This window comes from Quercus suber, unplaced genomic scaffold (assembly GCF_002906115.3).
Source record: "Quercus suber isolate HL8 unplaced genomic scaffold, Cork oak 2.0 scaffold_18, whole genome shotgun sequence".
Classification (NCBI taxonomy): domain Eukaryota; kingdom Viridiplantae; phylum Streptophyta; class Magnoliopsida; order Fagales; family Fagaceae; genus Quercus; species Quercus suber.
In genome coordinates, this window is record NW_027069483.1 from 952289 (window position 1) to 966737 (window position 14449).

The 14449-nt window shown below is 40.8% G+C and overlaps 4 protein-coding genes and 1 non-coding gene across 5 annotated transcripts in view; 1 reads left to right on the top strand and 4 right to left on the bottom strand.

Annotated features, from left to right (window-relative positions):
* Positions 1–435: 435 nt before the first annotated feature.
* On the bottom strand, positions 436–1857 carry LOC136062272 (uncharacterized). The gene has a single exon (XM_065761135.1). It carries the CDS (start codon positions 1855–1857, stop codon positions 436–438), a length of 1422 nt encoding a protein of 473 aa, XP_065617207.1.
* A 2848-nt stretch (positions 1858–4705) lies between these two features.
* On the bottom strand, positions 4706–6900 carry LOC136062042 (uncharacterized). Its single transcript, XM_065760630.1, has one exon. It carries the CDS (start codon positions 6893–6895, stop codon positions 4814–4816), a length of 2082 nt encoding a protein of 693 aa, XP_065616702.1. The 5' UTR covers positions 6896–6900; the 3' UTR covers positions 4706–4813.
* Positions 6901–7081: 181 nt separating this feature from the next.
* Positions 7082–7154, top strand: TRNAA-UGC (transfer RNA alanine (anticodon UGC)). The gene has a single exon. It is a non-coding gene; the product is annotated as a tRNA-Ala (tRNA).
* A 974-nt stretch (positions 7155–8128) lies between these two features.
* On the bottom strand, positions 8129–11604 carry LOC136062043 (uncharacterized). Its single transcript, XM_065760634.1, has 9 exons — positions 11409–11604; positions 11267–11332; positions 10813–11160; positions 10477–10729; positions 10269–10326; positions 9259–9345; positions 8983–9117; positions 8733–8871; positions 8129–8470 (listed from the first exon to the last, which is right to left on the bottom strand). The coding sequence occupies exons 1-9, from the start codon at positions 11483–11485 to the stop codon at positions 8242–8244; spliced, it is 1392 nt and encodes a 463-aa protein (XP_065616706.1). The 5' UTR covers positions 11486–11604; the 3' UTR covers positions 8129–8241.
* A 2179-nt stretch (positions 11605–13783) lies between these two features.
* Positions 13784–14449, bottom strand: part of LOC112019214 (uncharacterized) — a 5199-nt gene continuing 4533 nt past the window's right edge. Inside the window, exons 6-8 of the mRNA XM_024051738.2 lie at positions 14235–14329; positions 14074–14121; positions 13784–13987 (exon numbers count right to left, since the gene is read on the bottom strand). Of these exons, the coding sequence (XP_023907506.2) occupies positions 13870–13987; positions 14074–14121; positions 14235–14329 (261 nt within the window). The 3' untranslated portion in view covers positions 13784–13869. The remainder of the gene's footprint in view (positions 13988–14073; positions 14122–14234; positions 14330–14449) is intronic.

Below are 14449 nucleotides of genomic sequence, written 5' to 3' on the forward strand. Positions count from 1 at the left end.
ACGTTTCTCTGGTCATGTTTCTCCATCTTAATCTGGTTATAGCCCGAGAAGGTATCCATAAAACTCAAAAGCTGGTGTCTGGCCGTGGAGTCGACCAGTGCATCTATTCGCGGGAGAGCGTAACTATCCTTTGGGCATGCTTTGTTAAGGTCCGTGAAATCGACGCACATCCGCCACTTTCCACTAGCCTTCTTGACCATGACCACGTTTGCCAACCACTCTGGGTAATATACTTCCCTTATAAAACCCGCCTCCAGTAGCTTTCCGACCTCTTGCGCTATTGCTCTGTCCCGTTCAGGAGCGAAAACTCGCTTTTTCTGCTGGACTGGGGGGGTGGAAGGGTTTACATTTAGCTTGTGGACTATGACAGAGGGGTCGATCCGGGCATGTCTTCATGGTTCCACGCGAAGATGTCCTGGTTTTTCCTGAGGAAGGTTATGAGGGCCTGGCGCACAGGTTGGCAGGCCAATGTTCCAATTCTGGTTGTTCACTCTGGTTCGACTCGTCGAGTATTACTACCTCCATCTCTTCAGCCGGTTCTGTGACCGTCTGCTGTTCTTCTACGCACATCGCCTGATGGTGATCTTCCATTTCTAGCATGGCAATGTAGCACTCTCGGGCAGTCGCCTGGTTCCCCCGCAATTCTCCAATCCCATAGTCCGTTGGGAATTTGATCATTAGGTGGTACGTAAATGTTGCTGCTTTCCATGAATTAAGTGTGGGTCGTCCGAGAATACCGTTGTAAGCGGAGGAGCAGTCTACTACGAGGAACATTACATTCCTTGTGAGTTCTTGCGGGTAATCACCCACCGTTACCGGGAGTGTGATAGAACCGATTGGGAATACCCTGGTTCCTCCGAAGCCGACCAGGGGAGCGCTTGCCGGCATCAATCGTGCTCTGTCTATCCCCATTTGCTGGAATGTCGGATAGTATAGAATATCTGCTGAGCTGCCGTTGTCGATTAGCACTCGGTGGACGTTGTAGTCCCCCACACGTATACTGACGACCAGCGCGTCGTCATGCGGATGATGAAGTCTTCTTGCATCTTCTTTGGTGAATCCTATAATAAGGCTCTCCATTCGTGTGGTATTGGGCCTTGAGCCCGTCATGTGGATGTTCAGGACCGATCTTAGGTACATTTTTCGAGCCTTTTTGGAAGAACCGGTAGACGCGGTTCCCCCCACTATCATCCTTATGTCTCCGATGGGGGGTCTCGGATGCTCGTTATCCCGCCGGGGGGCCAGCTCTTGGTGATTACGATCCGTTTTCTCTTTGTCGATGAATTTCTGCAACTTCCCTTGTCTAATGAGGGCCTCAATCTGGTGCTTTAGGTCGTAGCATTTGGCCGTGTCGTGGCCATGGTCTCGGTGGAAACGACAATACTTGTCTCGCGACCGTTTGCTTGGGTCGCTCTTCAGTTTTCCCGGGAATGTCAGCTTCTCCTCGTCTTTGATTTGCATCAAGACTTGGTCGATCGGGGCGTTCAGGGGGGTGAAACTTGTGAACCTTCCACTTGGGGGTTTTGGGCGTCTGTCGTCCCTTCTGTCCCCTGTCCTCTGTCTTTTCTGCCCTTGGTCCTGGCGCATGTCCGCCTGGCGTTCTCTCTTCTTGGGCCTTTCTTCCCGTGCGAGCAGCGCGTCCTCCGCGTTCATGTACTTGGTGGCCCTGTAGAGTACTTTTGACATGGTTTTGGGGTCGTTTTTGTATAGCGAGAACAAAAACTTGCCCTCCCGCAATCCGTTCGTGAAAGCTGCCACCAGTATCTTGTCGTCGGCTTCGTCAATTGAGAGGGCCTCCTTATTGAAGCGGGTTATGTAAGATCTTAGCGTCTCGTCTTCTCTCTGCCTGATGCTCATCAAACACGCTGTGGACTTCTTGTACCTGTGTCCCCCTATGAAGTGTGAGGTGAACTGAGCGCTTAGTTCTTTGAAAGTGCTGATGGAATTCGGGGTCAGTCGACTAAACCAAATCCTCGCGGAACCCTTCAGCGTAGTTGGGAAGGCCCTGCACATGATTTCGTCCGGCACCCCCTGTAGATGCATCAGGGTTTTGAAAGTTTCCAGGTGATCAAGAGGATCCTTCATCCCGTCATAGCTATCTATATTTGGCATGCGAAACTTGTGGGGCAGGGGGAAGGAATTCACGGCGGCAGTGAAGGGTGAATCGGTACGATTGACCAGATCGTCAAGGTCACTTGAGACTCGCCCCTTGAGGGCGTTCATCATGACCTCCATTTGTTCCCTCATTGCCTGCATCTCGGCGGCGATATGTGGTGGAGTCGCATCCGTGAGGGATGGCATGCTCACATGCTGCCTCTCCGGCCTGCTTGGGGCGTGGCTGCCCTCAGGTCTCTCCTGATTCCTGTTTGGAGCGCTATTCCCTTCCTGATCTTCCGGTTGGCCATTTTGTGCTGCATTCTTCTGGCGCAGCTATTCTTCCAAGTCGAGGTTCCGTTTGGTGAGACGCTCCACGGTGGCACCGAGAGTCTGAACTTGTCTCTCGAGGGCAGTCGTGGGTGGTTCCTCTCCTTGTCCGTCATTAGTAGTTGCCATTGAGCTAGTAAGTACCATGCAACCTTTTAGTCCGGGAAACGATAATGTGGCTTAATCACTTAAAAGCGTTTCCCACAGACGGCGCCAACTGATGATGCCGAAAATATCAACAGTGAGTTGCACAATGCTCGTACCCTCGAAACGACACCTGCACAGAGAAAAGAGGACCTAACAGAGAGCACCGGTGTGGCGCCGGCCAAATACCCTCCGAAGGTCAAGTTAGAAAGTATGCTCACAGCTCTAGAGTACTAGAGAGGGTTAATGATGCGTACCTTGGCTTGTGAGGGTATTGGGGCTTTTATAGTGGCTTGAAGTTGACATCCCTTCCTTGGTGCGGAAGTCTTTTCCTTATAGGACTCTTCTTGTAGAATCCTAAACGTGATGAATAAGTCTCTTCTTTATGCGGAAGATTTTTACCAATTATACAAGATTTCCAGAGTCCTACTAGCGCAAGGACCCTATTTGGGCTCTTATGAGAATGGGTCAAAATATCCTTCATTAGGGGCTCAGCAGGCCCATGGATAACTAGCCCACCATTCTTCACCCGTCCATATCCGGCCCGTTCACATCAGGTCCGTCCACAGGGGGCCCGTGCAAATGATGGATCCGTTTATTCGGGCTTAAGAGATACTTTCCCCCTTTCATTGGGTATGCTTGAAAGAAAGTTTTGGTTTGCCGGAGAAGAAAAGAATATATAAAACAAAGAGAGGAGAGAGTACAACGCCTGCGTTTGGATAACAATTTTTCTTACTCAAAGTAAAGTTGCGTTTTGTATATATATATATATATATATTTTGCCGGCTTTTTTGACTTTGGGGGACAAAATTTACTGTATATGTACTGTGCGTGCACTGTTCACGTACTGTTCATGCACTGTTTATATATTAAAAAATATTAAAAATGGGTCCTACGGTACTATTTATATATTTAAAAATTATTTTGCTACAGTGTTTTCAGCAACAATCAGTTTTTAGCAACTTTCAGCAACAATAAGTGCTATCTAAATAGACCCAACTACGAAACAAAATGCGTCATACAAAAATTTGCAAGGACAACTATTAATTTAGCCACTTAAAAATATGCAAGAAAAGGAATGATAGATATACAAGAAGCAGCTGTAATCCCAAAAGAAAAAAGAAGAAAAAAAAAGCTTTAATCATAATCTTGTAAAGGACTATAATGGAATTCCACTTAAATTTAAATGTTAGGATATGATGATGGATTAATTAAATCTCAGTAAGCCACTCATCCAAACAATGGCTTTGGAAGAATTGCAAAATACAACACTCAATTTGAGCAGAATTGATGTGTTGTCGGCCTAAACTTCTCCAAAGTTTAAGTTAAAACTCACCGGACCCAAAATATGCAAACAATAATGAAAACATGTTGCTGTTTCCTATTTAAAACTGCAAGTTCGATACATCACACAAGGGTTGCTTGCTCTTATCCATTCCCCAGGTGGTGTTTTTGTGGATCTACGACCCTTTTTTGTGTCTTCTATGTTCTACTGTGACATAGGGGGGGTGTAAATGCAATGGCATGCTAGTTTTATTCCAGGACAATTGCTCTGATGATTTCACCATATAATATAACCATTTTTTCTGCACTGAGAAAATGTCAAATTTGATTTCTTGCTAATTATTCCAACCAAACTGTTTCTCATAAGTCATTAGACCTCGTTATATACACTCCAATACCATACCACTTTGATCACTCAATTCTATTTATTATTCAATATCATGCACATGTTGATGCATGTGCTTTACCAAATGAGTGGACTCTGTGTGTCTATAATATTCTTGGTTTAAAAAATACTAATACGATGTGCATGGGTGAAGTAACTTCTTGTCACTATAATCTATAAAAATCGTACAAAATCTCTTTTCAATTGGCTGATTGTTGCATGGTGCAAAGCTGAAACCCAACAACGAATTGGGAAATTTTGATAAATTCTATTTAATGCGACGAATACTTCTTTCTGATTGGATAGTAAAAAGCCAGGTGTTCGGATCAAACTTTGTGTGGATATATTCAAACGCACATGGTAGATTTGCTCACGATAGTCCAGTCCTGTATGCTTTTTCAATGATTTTAACAATCAGAGGATTAATTCTAGCACTCATATTCATCAAATTGGCATTTCTTCAAACAATTATTCGTATCAAAATACGTGGATTTTCATTTATTTGTTTTGCTGAATCGAAATTTTATTCATGATACAAGAAAAAAGACACAAGAAAAATCACACACAACACACACTTTAGATATCGCATGATATCCAAAGTGGTTCCTCAAACTCGCCTCTCAACTCATCTTCATCGTCATCCTCACTCCTCAAACACAAACGCTCCAAATCCAGCTCCTCACCCCCCGTGTACCACGCTGGAGTGCCATTTTCATAAGCATTACACGTCAGCCTCCTCAGACCACTCCCATCCAACCTCACCACGTACAGATCTCCATATGGCTGAAACTGATTGGGCCACGACACCGGCTCAGCCGTCACCCCGCCCAAGTTAGCCGTAAACAACAGCCACTCCCCATCTTCACTAAAGCACACGTGGTTTAGCCTCTCACTGACCACGTCATCCGATCCTTCTGATCCCGCCACGTGGATCCTACGCAAATCAGAGCCGTCCGGTTTAACCACGTAGATGCCGAACGTAGCCACGTCGTCAGGGTTATGTCTGTTAGATGAGAAGGCGATGAGATCTCCTTTAGGTGACCAACTGGGCATTGTATCAATCCACGGCCCCTCCGTTAACCTCCGTAAGCCGCCGTCAACAAACTCGCCGTTAACGGCGTCAACTATGTACAAATTTTTGAACCCAGACCGTCCAGACCGAAACACAATAGACTTGCCGTCAGGGGAACATGACGGAAAAGCGTTATTCCCCGTTTCCTCTTTCGTCAAAATCTTAACGTCGCACTTGACGTCTCCACCGTCACCGTTGAGATCCGATGGGTCGAATTTGATCCTTGCGATCTGGACCGTTGCTTTTGCTGACTGGAATATCGGTCCCACCGAGGTGTAGATGACGTGTTTCTCTGTGGGACTCCATGCGTTGTAAAATGCTGTACGGCCTTTGAGTAGGGTCCACCGCTTAGAACCGTTTGATTTGAAGACTTTGACGCCAGAGTTCGTATCGAAGTTGGGATTAAACGCGACGAAATCACCGTTGGGAGAGAAAGAAGGAAACGAAGCGTTTATTCTGAGCATTTTGATTGGTTTTATCGGAGACAAAACCGGGTTCAGGTTTGGAATCGTTGACTCGCCCTGAGTTGACCCGGTGCCCCGGAACCGGTGGTACCCGATGAACTTTGAACCCGGGGAGACAAACGGGTTATAATGATGGAGATTCGGGTTCAGTGTCTCTGTGACTGGGTGAAAAGTCTCTGACTCGATGTCGAATATCTCCACGTGGCGGAAATTCTTGCCGCGCCTCCGAGTGGCAACGGCGAGTCTTTTCCCGTCGTGCATCGCCGCCGGAGTGAAGCAGTGGAGCCCCGGAGGTGTGACCCGAGTGGCAGTATTTGGAGGGCCGGAAAGTTTGAGATTTTCCGGGATTTCAACCCTGAAAATGCTCAACCAACCATCATCAGCTTGGCGGTGAAAGTAGATGACTGAGTCACCGAACCAGGTGGGCCAGCCACCTCGTTCGCAAACAGTGACACGGTTATCCGGGTCGGATTCTGGGAACACAACTATATCAGTGTTTAGCTCGTGGAACTCACCGCCCCAAGAACGAGACCCGTACGAAGCAACGGCTATAAACTTTCCAGACTGAGAAATAGCTGGACTGTAATCGACAGAACCTAACGGAGTCAAACGGGCAAGGTCCAGTTCATCGATCCGGGTCGAGTAGAGAGCGGACCAGCTCTTGAAGAGCCGGCCGGGATCTTCGTGAGCGGAGATGAAATAGACTCGGTCATTATTCACGACGGGACGATCGTGGAAAAGACTTGAGGGCACGAAAGGCAAAGATTTGGGAGAGGACAATCCGGGTCGGGTAAGATAAAAACGGGGCGAGCCGGTTCGTTCGGAGACGAAGACGATGGTTTGGTTGTCATCGAGGAATTGGGCATTGAAATTGAGAGAGATACCGTCAGTGAGGCGGTGCTCTGGGCCGAGAGTGGTGGGTTGTTGGGTTTGGGGTTGGAGTTGGAGTTGGAGAGAGAAGATGTCGAAGCCATAGTTGGACCTACCGACTGTGCTGAAGATGATGGTGCCTTTGGGAATGGGATGATCCATTTGAGAGTGAGTGTGGTGAGAGTGGAGATTAAAATTATTAGTGTTTATAAGGAGAAGCGGCGAGCCTGATGAACCGGTGGTAATACGCATGAGGTGACGTAGCATTAGTCGTCCTTTTCTTGACTAATCAGTAAATCCACTGTGTTCAAATCTTGCAATGTATGAATTTTCAAAGATAAAAATGGATTGGAACGAAATCCTGAAGAGATGGAAACTTGTCAAAATTTCTTTATGATAAAGTGTTTTATCATTGTATTTAAGAGAGGTTATCAACGCGGGGATGTAGCTCACATGGTAGAGCGCTCGCTTTGCATGCGAGAGGTACGGGGTTCGATACCCCGCATCTCCATCTATTTATTTGCGGCTTTTTCACCTTGCATGTGACTTTTTCACCAACTTTTACTGTTTATAGACCCACAATTTTCACTTTTTAACAACTTTTTCATTAAAAATGGGTCCCACGGTACTATTCATACATTTAAAAATTATTTTGCTACAGTATTTTTCAGTTTTCAGTTTCAGTTTTCAGTTTTTAGCGGTATCCAAACGGGCCCTAAGGGTGACACATTTGCTCATGCTCATCTCTTGAGTCCTTTATTCTTGTGAAGGGAGATGTGTTCAGAAAGCCAAATTGAATTTGGCCAAGCCCTTTTTCAAGTCAGCATATGACTAAAGGGAATTCAAATAAGGCCATAAGGGTGACACATTTGCTCATGCTCATCCATCTGAATCTGAAAAGTGCAGGCAGATTATTAGATTACAATTCTACTAAGCTTATGAAAGAAAGTTTAAGAATGGAATGGGCGAATGGCTAATCAAATTATAGCCATGAGGAAATTAGTTTTAGACTTGCTTCACTTTTATAATGGCAAAGATAGCCAGTCACATTTTACAAGCTCCCTAATTTTTGCAATATAAAGTAAAAGCTCCATAATTTAAGAGAAAAGTAAGCTAAGTGTATCAATTGTAGGCTGTCCAAAGAGATTGAGACTCAGTTACATGTGCAGTATAAAGTTGAACATATTTCACTGGGATTGTGTAACCAGTGAAACATATTTTGTCAGAGTTTTATGATCAGAACGACACTGCTTCGTGCTTTTCCTCTTTAGTTTTTCTAGAAGGCTAAGATGCTGCTGGAGAGTATGCAATATGCTAAAGCAGATTTTACCTTGTTCTACCTTGTCCTGGTTAGCTAAATTTTTATAATACTCTGCCAATTACCAATTTCATCCCAAATTTTTTTTGTCAAATTGTCCCTAGCCAAGTCCAAATTGAAGAGATGAATGTTATCGTGTAAATGTATTTCATTCACTTGCCTAGCAATTCTCAGAACTCTACTCCTCATTTCAAAACTTGAATAAGAGTGTCATACAATAACACATTCTAGCAAAATTGGAAATCATACAACCTTACATAAAAGAAAAAACAAAGACATCTCAAAATTGATTAGTATGTTTGGCAATCAGTAAATGGTTTTCAGGAGAAATGCTTGATGGAACATATTTGACAAACTCTGTTTCTAAACCACATTCCTTGACCCACATCAATCTTCCCATGTCAATAATCTGCTTGCACATAAACCCCAAGACTGCCCTTTCAACTGCTTTCATGTTCCTCACAATGTCTTCAACTCCACTTGCATCTCCACCACATTCTTTATTTTCACTGTCATAGCATGAAAAAAGTAACTACGTCAGTTGCTTAAAATGAAACACCAACCCAAGTTTTTTTTCCAAAATTCCTACGAGAAAACTTGAAGAATGAATCTACATTATGACAATTTCAAACTAATTACACTGACTCTAGATATGAAAAAAGTAACTTGGTCAATTGCTTAAAATGAAACACCAACCCAAATTTTTTCGCAAAATTCCTACAAGAAAACTTGAACAATGAATCTACATTGTGACAATTTCAAATTCATTACATTGACTCTAGATGCAATTTGACATCAGGAACTTCAGGAAGATCTGAACCATGGTCAGCATCTACCGCCCAGCTGGTAAACCATGTAATTGCATGAAATTCTTCCTTGGTGATCCCCAAATGTGATAAATATTTTTTACCTGCAGGGTGGCCAGGGTCAGAGGGCTAGTGAGCTCATAATAAATTGATCTAAAATTAATAAACATGGCCAGCTACTGCTTCATATTTTCAGGGCAGGATAAATTGATTACTTGTATAGTGTTTCCACTGGCAAAGATGATGGCAACATGTTGCTATAGCTAGACCTCTCAGATTCCGATTAGCACTGCAGTGTTCGACACTATCCTGACTAAAATGTTCAGCAAGGCAACATCTTAGAGTCAAATCTGCAGCCAAAAGCTATAAAAGATAAACTTATTTTGTCACTCAATCCTTCATTAATGACAGTTATTTACATAAAATGCAGTGATTATCCTATGAATTTCATAGTCAAGGTTGTATGGAAATTGCATAAGTATAACAATTACCTGTAGCAGGCCCACAAAGATGTTTACCAATAGCCAGGTAAGGAGATCCTCGTAAAGACTCAACAGCATTCAAGTTTAAATCCTCAACTGCAACAGTTGAAATTTCACAATGTAACAAGGTATGCACGCACAATAAATTGTTATCTTGTTATATTTTATACATAGCAAGAATTCAGCATGTAGATATATGGCATCACTTTGTGACATAAAACTTTCAGAAGGAACTTAAATCTATAGAAGTTTTTTGCTGGTGAGTATAACATAATACTACCCTCAATAGAGTGGAAATTCGAACCAAGATAACTACAGCTAAGAATCCTCAAACAATGCAAATAGGTATCAGACTGCAATATGAAGCTTACACAACTTAAATTCTATGTAAGAAAAATGCTTCATGCTGTTTGAACAACAAGATGTTACATTTGTTAATCCATAATGCCAAGTACTTTCCAAATGCAAGTGCTCATGGCAGTGGTAAACAGACTATAGCATCACTAAAACACCACCACCTTCATTGCCAGAGTTGCTACAGATGAACAAAAGCTATTCACTCCATCACAACACTAAATAAAGTTGTCAACACCGTTTTCACCACCACCATTATCACCAATACTCATTCCTCTCTTGAGTAGTGTAAATTTACTAAACCTAAATACAAGCTGCTTAAAAGAAGCTAGTGGTACACAATGTATTATTCATAAAGTACACTTAGCCTTCAAAATATACTATATACATGTTCATGCTCAAGCAAGTACCCATGGTTTGTGAGTTTGCATAAAATCATTGGAAACAATTGAATTCTAAATGCATTACATTACCTAACCTTGTAACTTGGGTTATGCAAAGTACAAATTTCAAAGATTTGAGTCTTTCTTAAACATAGGAGTATAATCTTAGTTAAATGTTCCAGAATAAACATGTCCTATCAAAATGATCATAAAATAAAGAAATGATCTAATAATGGAAGTACAAAATATGTTTTCCAACAACAATATTCCAGAGATCCTTACTGTCAATTCTCAAACGCTCTAATATCAAGCTCTCTTTCTGTCGCAAGGATCGATCAGCCTATGAGTAGCAAGCATTGGCACAACATAAAATTAATAACTCTATCAATCTCAGTTCAAAGAGCTCACGAACAACTCCAAATTAAGTTATAAGAAATTACAGCCAACATTAGTCTCAATGTAAGAAACAACCAAGTCCAACCAAACTAACCTTCAGCTTGTATGACTTCCGTTCAACTAGAAAAACCCTTTTGATCCCATAACAATCAGCAAGCATTTGTGTCAAGTACCCTCTTCCTGCACCAAATTCAACCACTGCAGAGACACCATTTTTCTCATCATCAGATGCCTCCTCACAATCACATTGTTCCCTCCCAATAGCATTCTTCAACACCCCAAATTCTTCCAAGTTCCCAAGAATTGATGCCTGTTGGATAACATGTTTCTCCTGAAATGGCAATTTCCTGCAAACAACAACTCATCTTACGAAACCACACCAACCCCACAAAAGCAAAATACATAAAAGCAAAAAAGCAAACTCTTTTACCTATCTATTTCTCTCTTCATCCATACATTGCAAGCTTCTGGCATCTTATATGAGTCCCGGATATCCTTACATATTAACCCATGAACAGCCTCAATCTTCTCAATCAATTTACAGAAATCAGGCGCACTCATTCCATAAACAGCACGTCTCTTCATTTCAGAAGATATATTATCCAAAGAATCCGAACCAGGCTTATTTATTGCAACCAAATCTTCAACCTTTTCTTCTTCATTATCTCTGCCAGCATTGATACCCTTTTGATAAAAGGGTTGGAGAGTCAAGGATTGAACTTGTTTGAGTAATGGGCATCTCTTAACATGCCAATCAAGATTTTCTTTGAGCACAGAGCTATTGAATACACACAAATACCATGCTTAGAGTAAAAAAAAAAAAAAAAAACTTTCAGCAGAGAATGAAAATAGGAAGTGGAAGAAGAAGGGAAGAGAGAGATTACTGAGAAGGGTCAAGTGGGCATGGAATCCACTGGCCATTGGACCTGGGGTTGTGGTTGCCACAGAACCTGCATACACAATTTGATTAAGCAAGAGTTTGAGAAATCAAAGACAGAACAGAACAGAGAGAGATGTTGGTTATACAAGGAATCGTGGAGAGGGAGGTTGGCACAGAATCTGTTCTTTTTGGGAAGCCAGAATTTGCAGCGCCTCTCCTCCATAATCGAAGCTTTTTAGAGTCCTATAGCTTTAGTTTGGAACTCGGTCTCCTTTTGCTGCCGAAAACGTTCTTTACTTTGCGTTTCCCTTGTTTTCTCTTTCAGTTTACATTTGTTGCAAAAAGTCAAAAACTCTGAACAACAGGGTTTGTTATGTCGACCTTTTTAAAGTAGTCGTCTTAATAAACTTCAGCCCAAACATTTCGTTTCCCCATGTTGCTCCGATTTTTTTTTTTTAAAGCGAGCAACTTTGCATTATAAATGTTTTAACTTTGTTAAGGAAAACTAAATATATTACTGGAAAGAAAAGGGGTTACATATCTAAAAATAATCTTATGAAATGATATTATTAGACATCTCTTTTCATATATATGTGTGAGTCTCATACATGTGAGTCTCACATATTATGAGAAAGAGTTCCCATAAATAAATTTGTCTTCTAAAATACATTCTCATATTTTCTCAACAAAAAGAAAAAAAAAAAAAAAGATACCTTCTTGTACATGTTGACTCAAGTTCTTCATTTTTAAGAAATCTCTTCCGTAACAACAAATAATAAATCATTTTATAAGAATCTATCGCAAACATTTTAAGGTAGAAAACACATTTGGGTTTCAATTCTTCCTTATAAGTCCATGAGATTTTCATATCAACCAAATTGAGCACTGAAACTAAATTACTTTAGTTCTTATGGAAAGAAAAATCATATGAATTTCAAATCTTTACGTTAAGAAGACTCACCAATGGATTCACGCCACTAACTACATTAGTGTTGTGTGATTTTTCCATCCATTAAAGCTAAAAGAAGTTAGTCCCATAAATCAATTTGACAGATATGGAAATCTCATAGAGTTACAAAGAAGAATTGAAACTGATGATGTTTTTGCTTTTAAACCACATTTTAAGAATTGAAACCCAGAAGCTTGGCGGTGATGTTGATTGATTTATAATTGTTGATACGGTGCATTTTAGGCTCTTCTTGATAGTCTTTTAGGGTTTTGGAGAAAGAAACTGAAACAATTAGTTTTGGAGAGAGAGAAAAAAAGAAGATGTTGGAAATTTTTGGAGTTTAAAAATGGTACAAGTCTCCTGTAGTTTTATTTTCTTATCTGTTCAAGAAATATGTTCACTGCTGCTCAAGCAAAGCAAAATTGGTTTGCATTTCCAATTGAAACCATTTGCAACCCTTACTTAGTAATAAAAACCTTATTCATTTTTATTACTACATTATGTTCATCTAATTTCTTGGTTTGAATTGAAACTGGTATAGCTGCTGCTGCTACTACTGGCTGTAGTAATTTTGGATCATTCACTTCTGTAGTGGTAATTATGCTAATAATGGACAGAGCTCACATTGGGATCCTACAGTGTTTCTAGGTGTTGAATAATTTGACATTTCAGTCTTGGTCATCAGCTCTTGCTTGGTTAACTTTAGCCAAGTCTTCGCTTCATGCTATTTCCCTGTTCCAATTTCACTGTGATCATTGACTACTTTTAAAACATTTCTTTAAAAATTGTCCTCCAAGCGGTGTGCAAATTTAAGATGCTTGATATGCTTGCAAGTCTTCACTTAATGCCTCTTCTTGTTAGATGGTTTTGACATTCAATCCATATCTTGAAGCTCAAACCTAATGATCCCTTCACAACAACATCGCCTCTTTGCTTCGAAAACGTGGCTTGGCGGTCTATCTGGTAAAGCAGCCACTACTTTGGTAGATTAGGAGGATTTTCAAGGATGCATTTGGATTGGATCATTGGAAACGTGACATAGCCAATGCCAAGAAGCACCAAGCACAGCAATTAACATGTTTGAATTATCTTATACATTCAAGATTTATACATGGTGAGAGGGAGTTTGCATATCTTGGATGCATGAAATATCTTATAGTGTTAAGAAGTAACGTCAATTTTTACATTCTTTCTTCTTTTTCAAGTAAAAATAGGCTTGATTCGTTCCTAGGAATTAAACCTCTGAGAAGTCATTGGACCATTAGACCATTGTTATCAAATCTTAAAATCCAACAAAGACATTTAGGGTTCAAATATTTTCTTCCTCAACTATCAAATTATCAAACATTTGTGATTAACATCGATGATGTTCATCTTTAAATTGTGTAGAGACTAAAGGGATCCTTCCAGACTTTTTGCAGCAACATTCACTAACCATATACTGATACATAGAAAAAAAAAATAGAGAAAAATTTGTGCTTACATCGAAACTCTGGTCCAATACCATCTCAATCTCAAAGATAAGAAAAAAAAAAAAAAAAAAATTCTATAATTAAGACTAGTCCATAGAAAGAAAATAAAAAAACCATGGGACTTAGTTTTATTAATTTTTGGGTATGTTTTAGATTTAGATTTATTTTGTATCGCAGAACAAAGAGCTAAAATGATCTCACAAATGCTTGAGGGAACAATCGAGGGAGAACTGAAATTTTCATTTTTTCAATCTGTACATATATCCAATAACACAGGACGTGAACCAACGCCAAGGAAAAATACCTGTAAATCAAACACATTTGTTAGTTTCATCATATCTACAATTCAAGGGGAAAGCAAGTTGGATATAGATGATGTAGATAAAATACCATATAGGAGCCCATGGCGTATTAAGCTCAAGGAAAGGATATGGCCACCTGAGAGATTCAAAATATGTTACTAGCTCTAGAATCAATATCTGAGATATTAGAAAGAGTGTTTCCCTAATCCAACACACCTACTGAAGGGGACAGAAGAAAATTATACATACCATTTATAAAAACCACATGCACGAATGACCCACTGGAATGTAACATAGAGACAGCTCCACAGCACAAAATATGCAAACCCAGACCAAAGAAGTGGCTGAAAAACATTATGGAAATGGGATCATCAATCTTGTGAACTCAGATTACAGGAGAGTTAATTTAAAAATGTTCACCCCCCCCCCCCCCCCCCCCCCCGCCCCCAAAAAAAAAAAAAAAA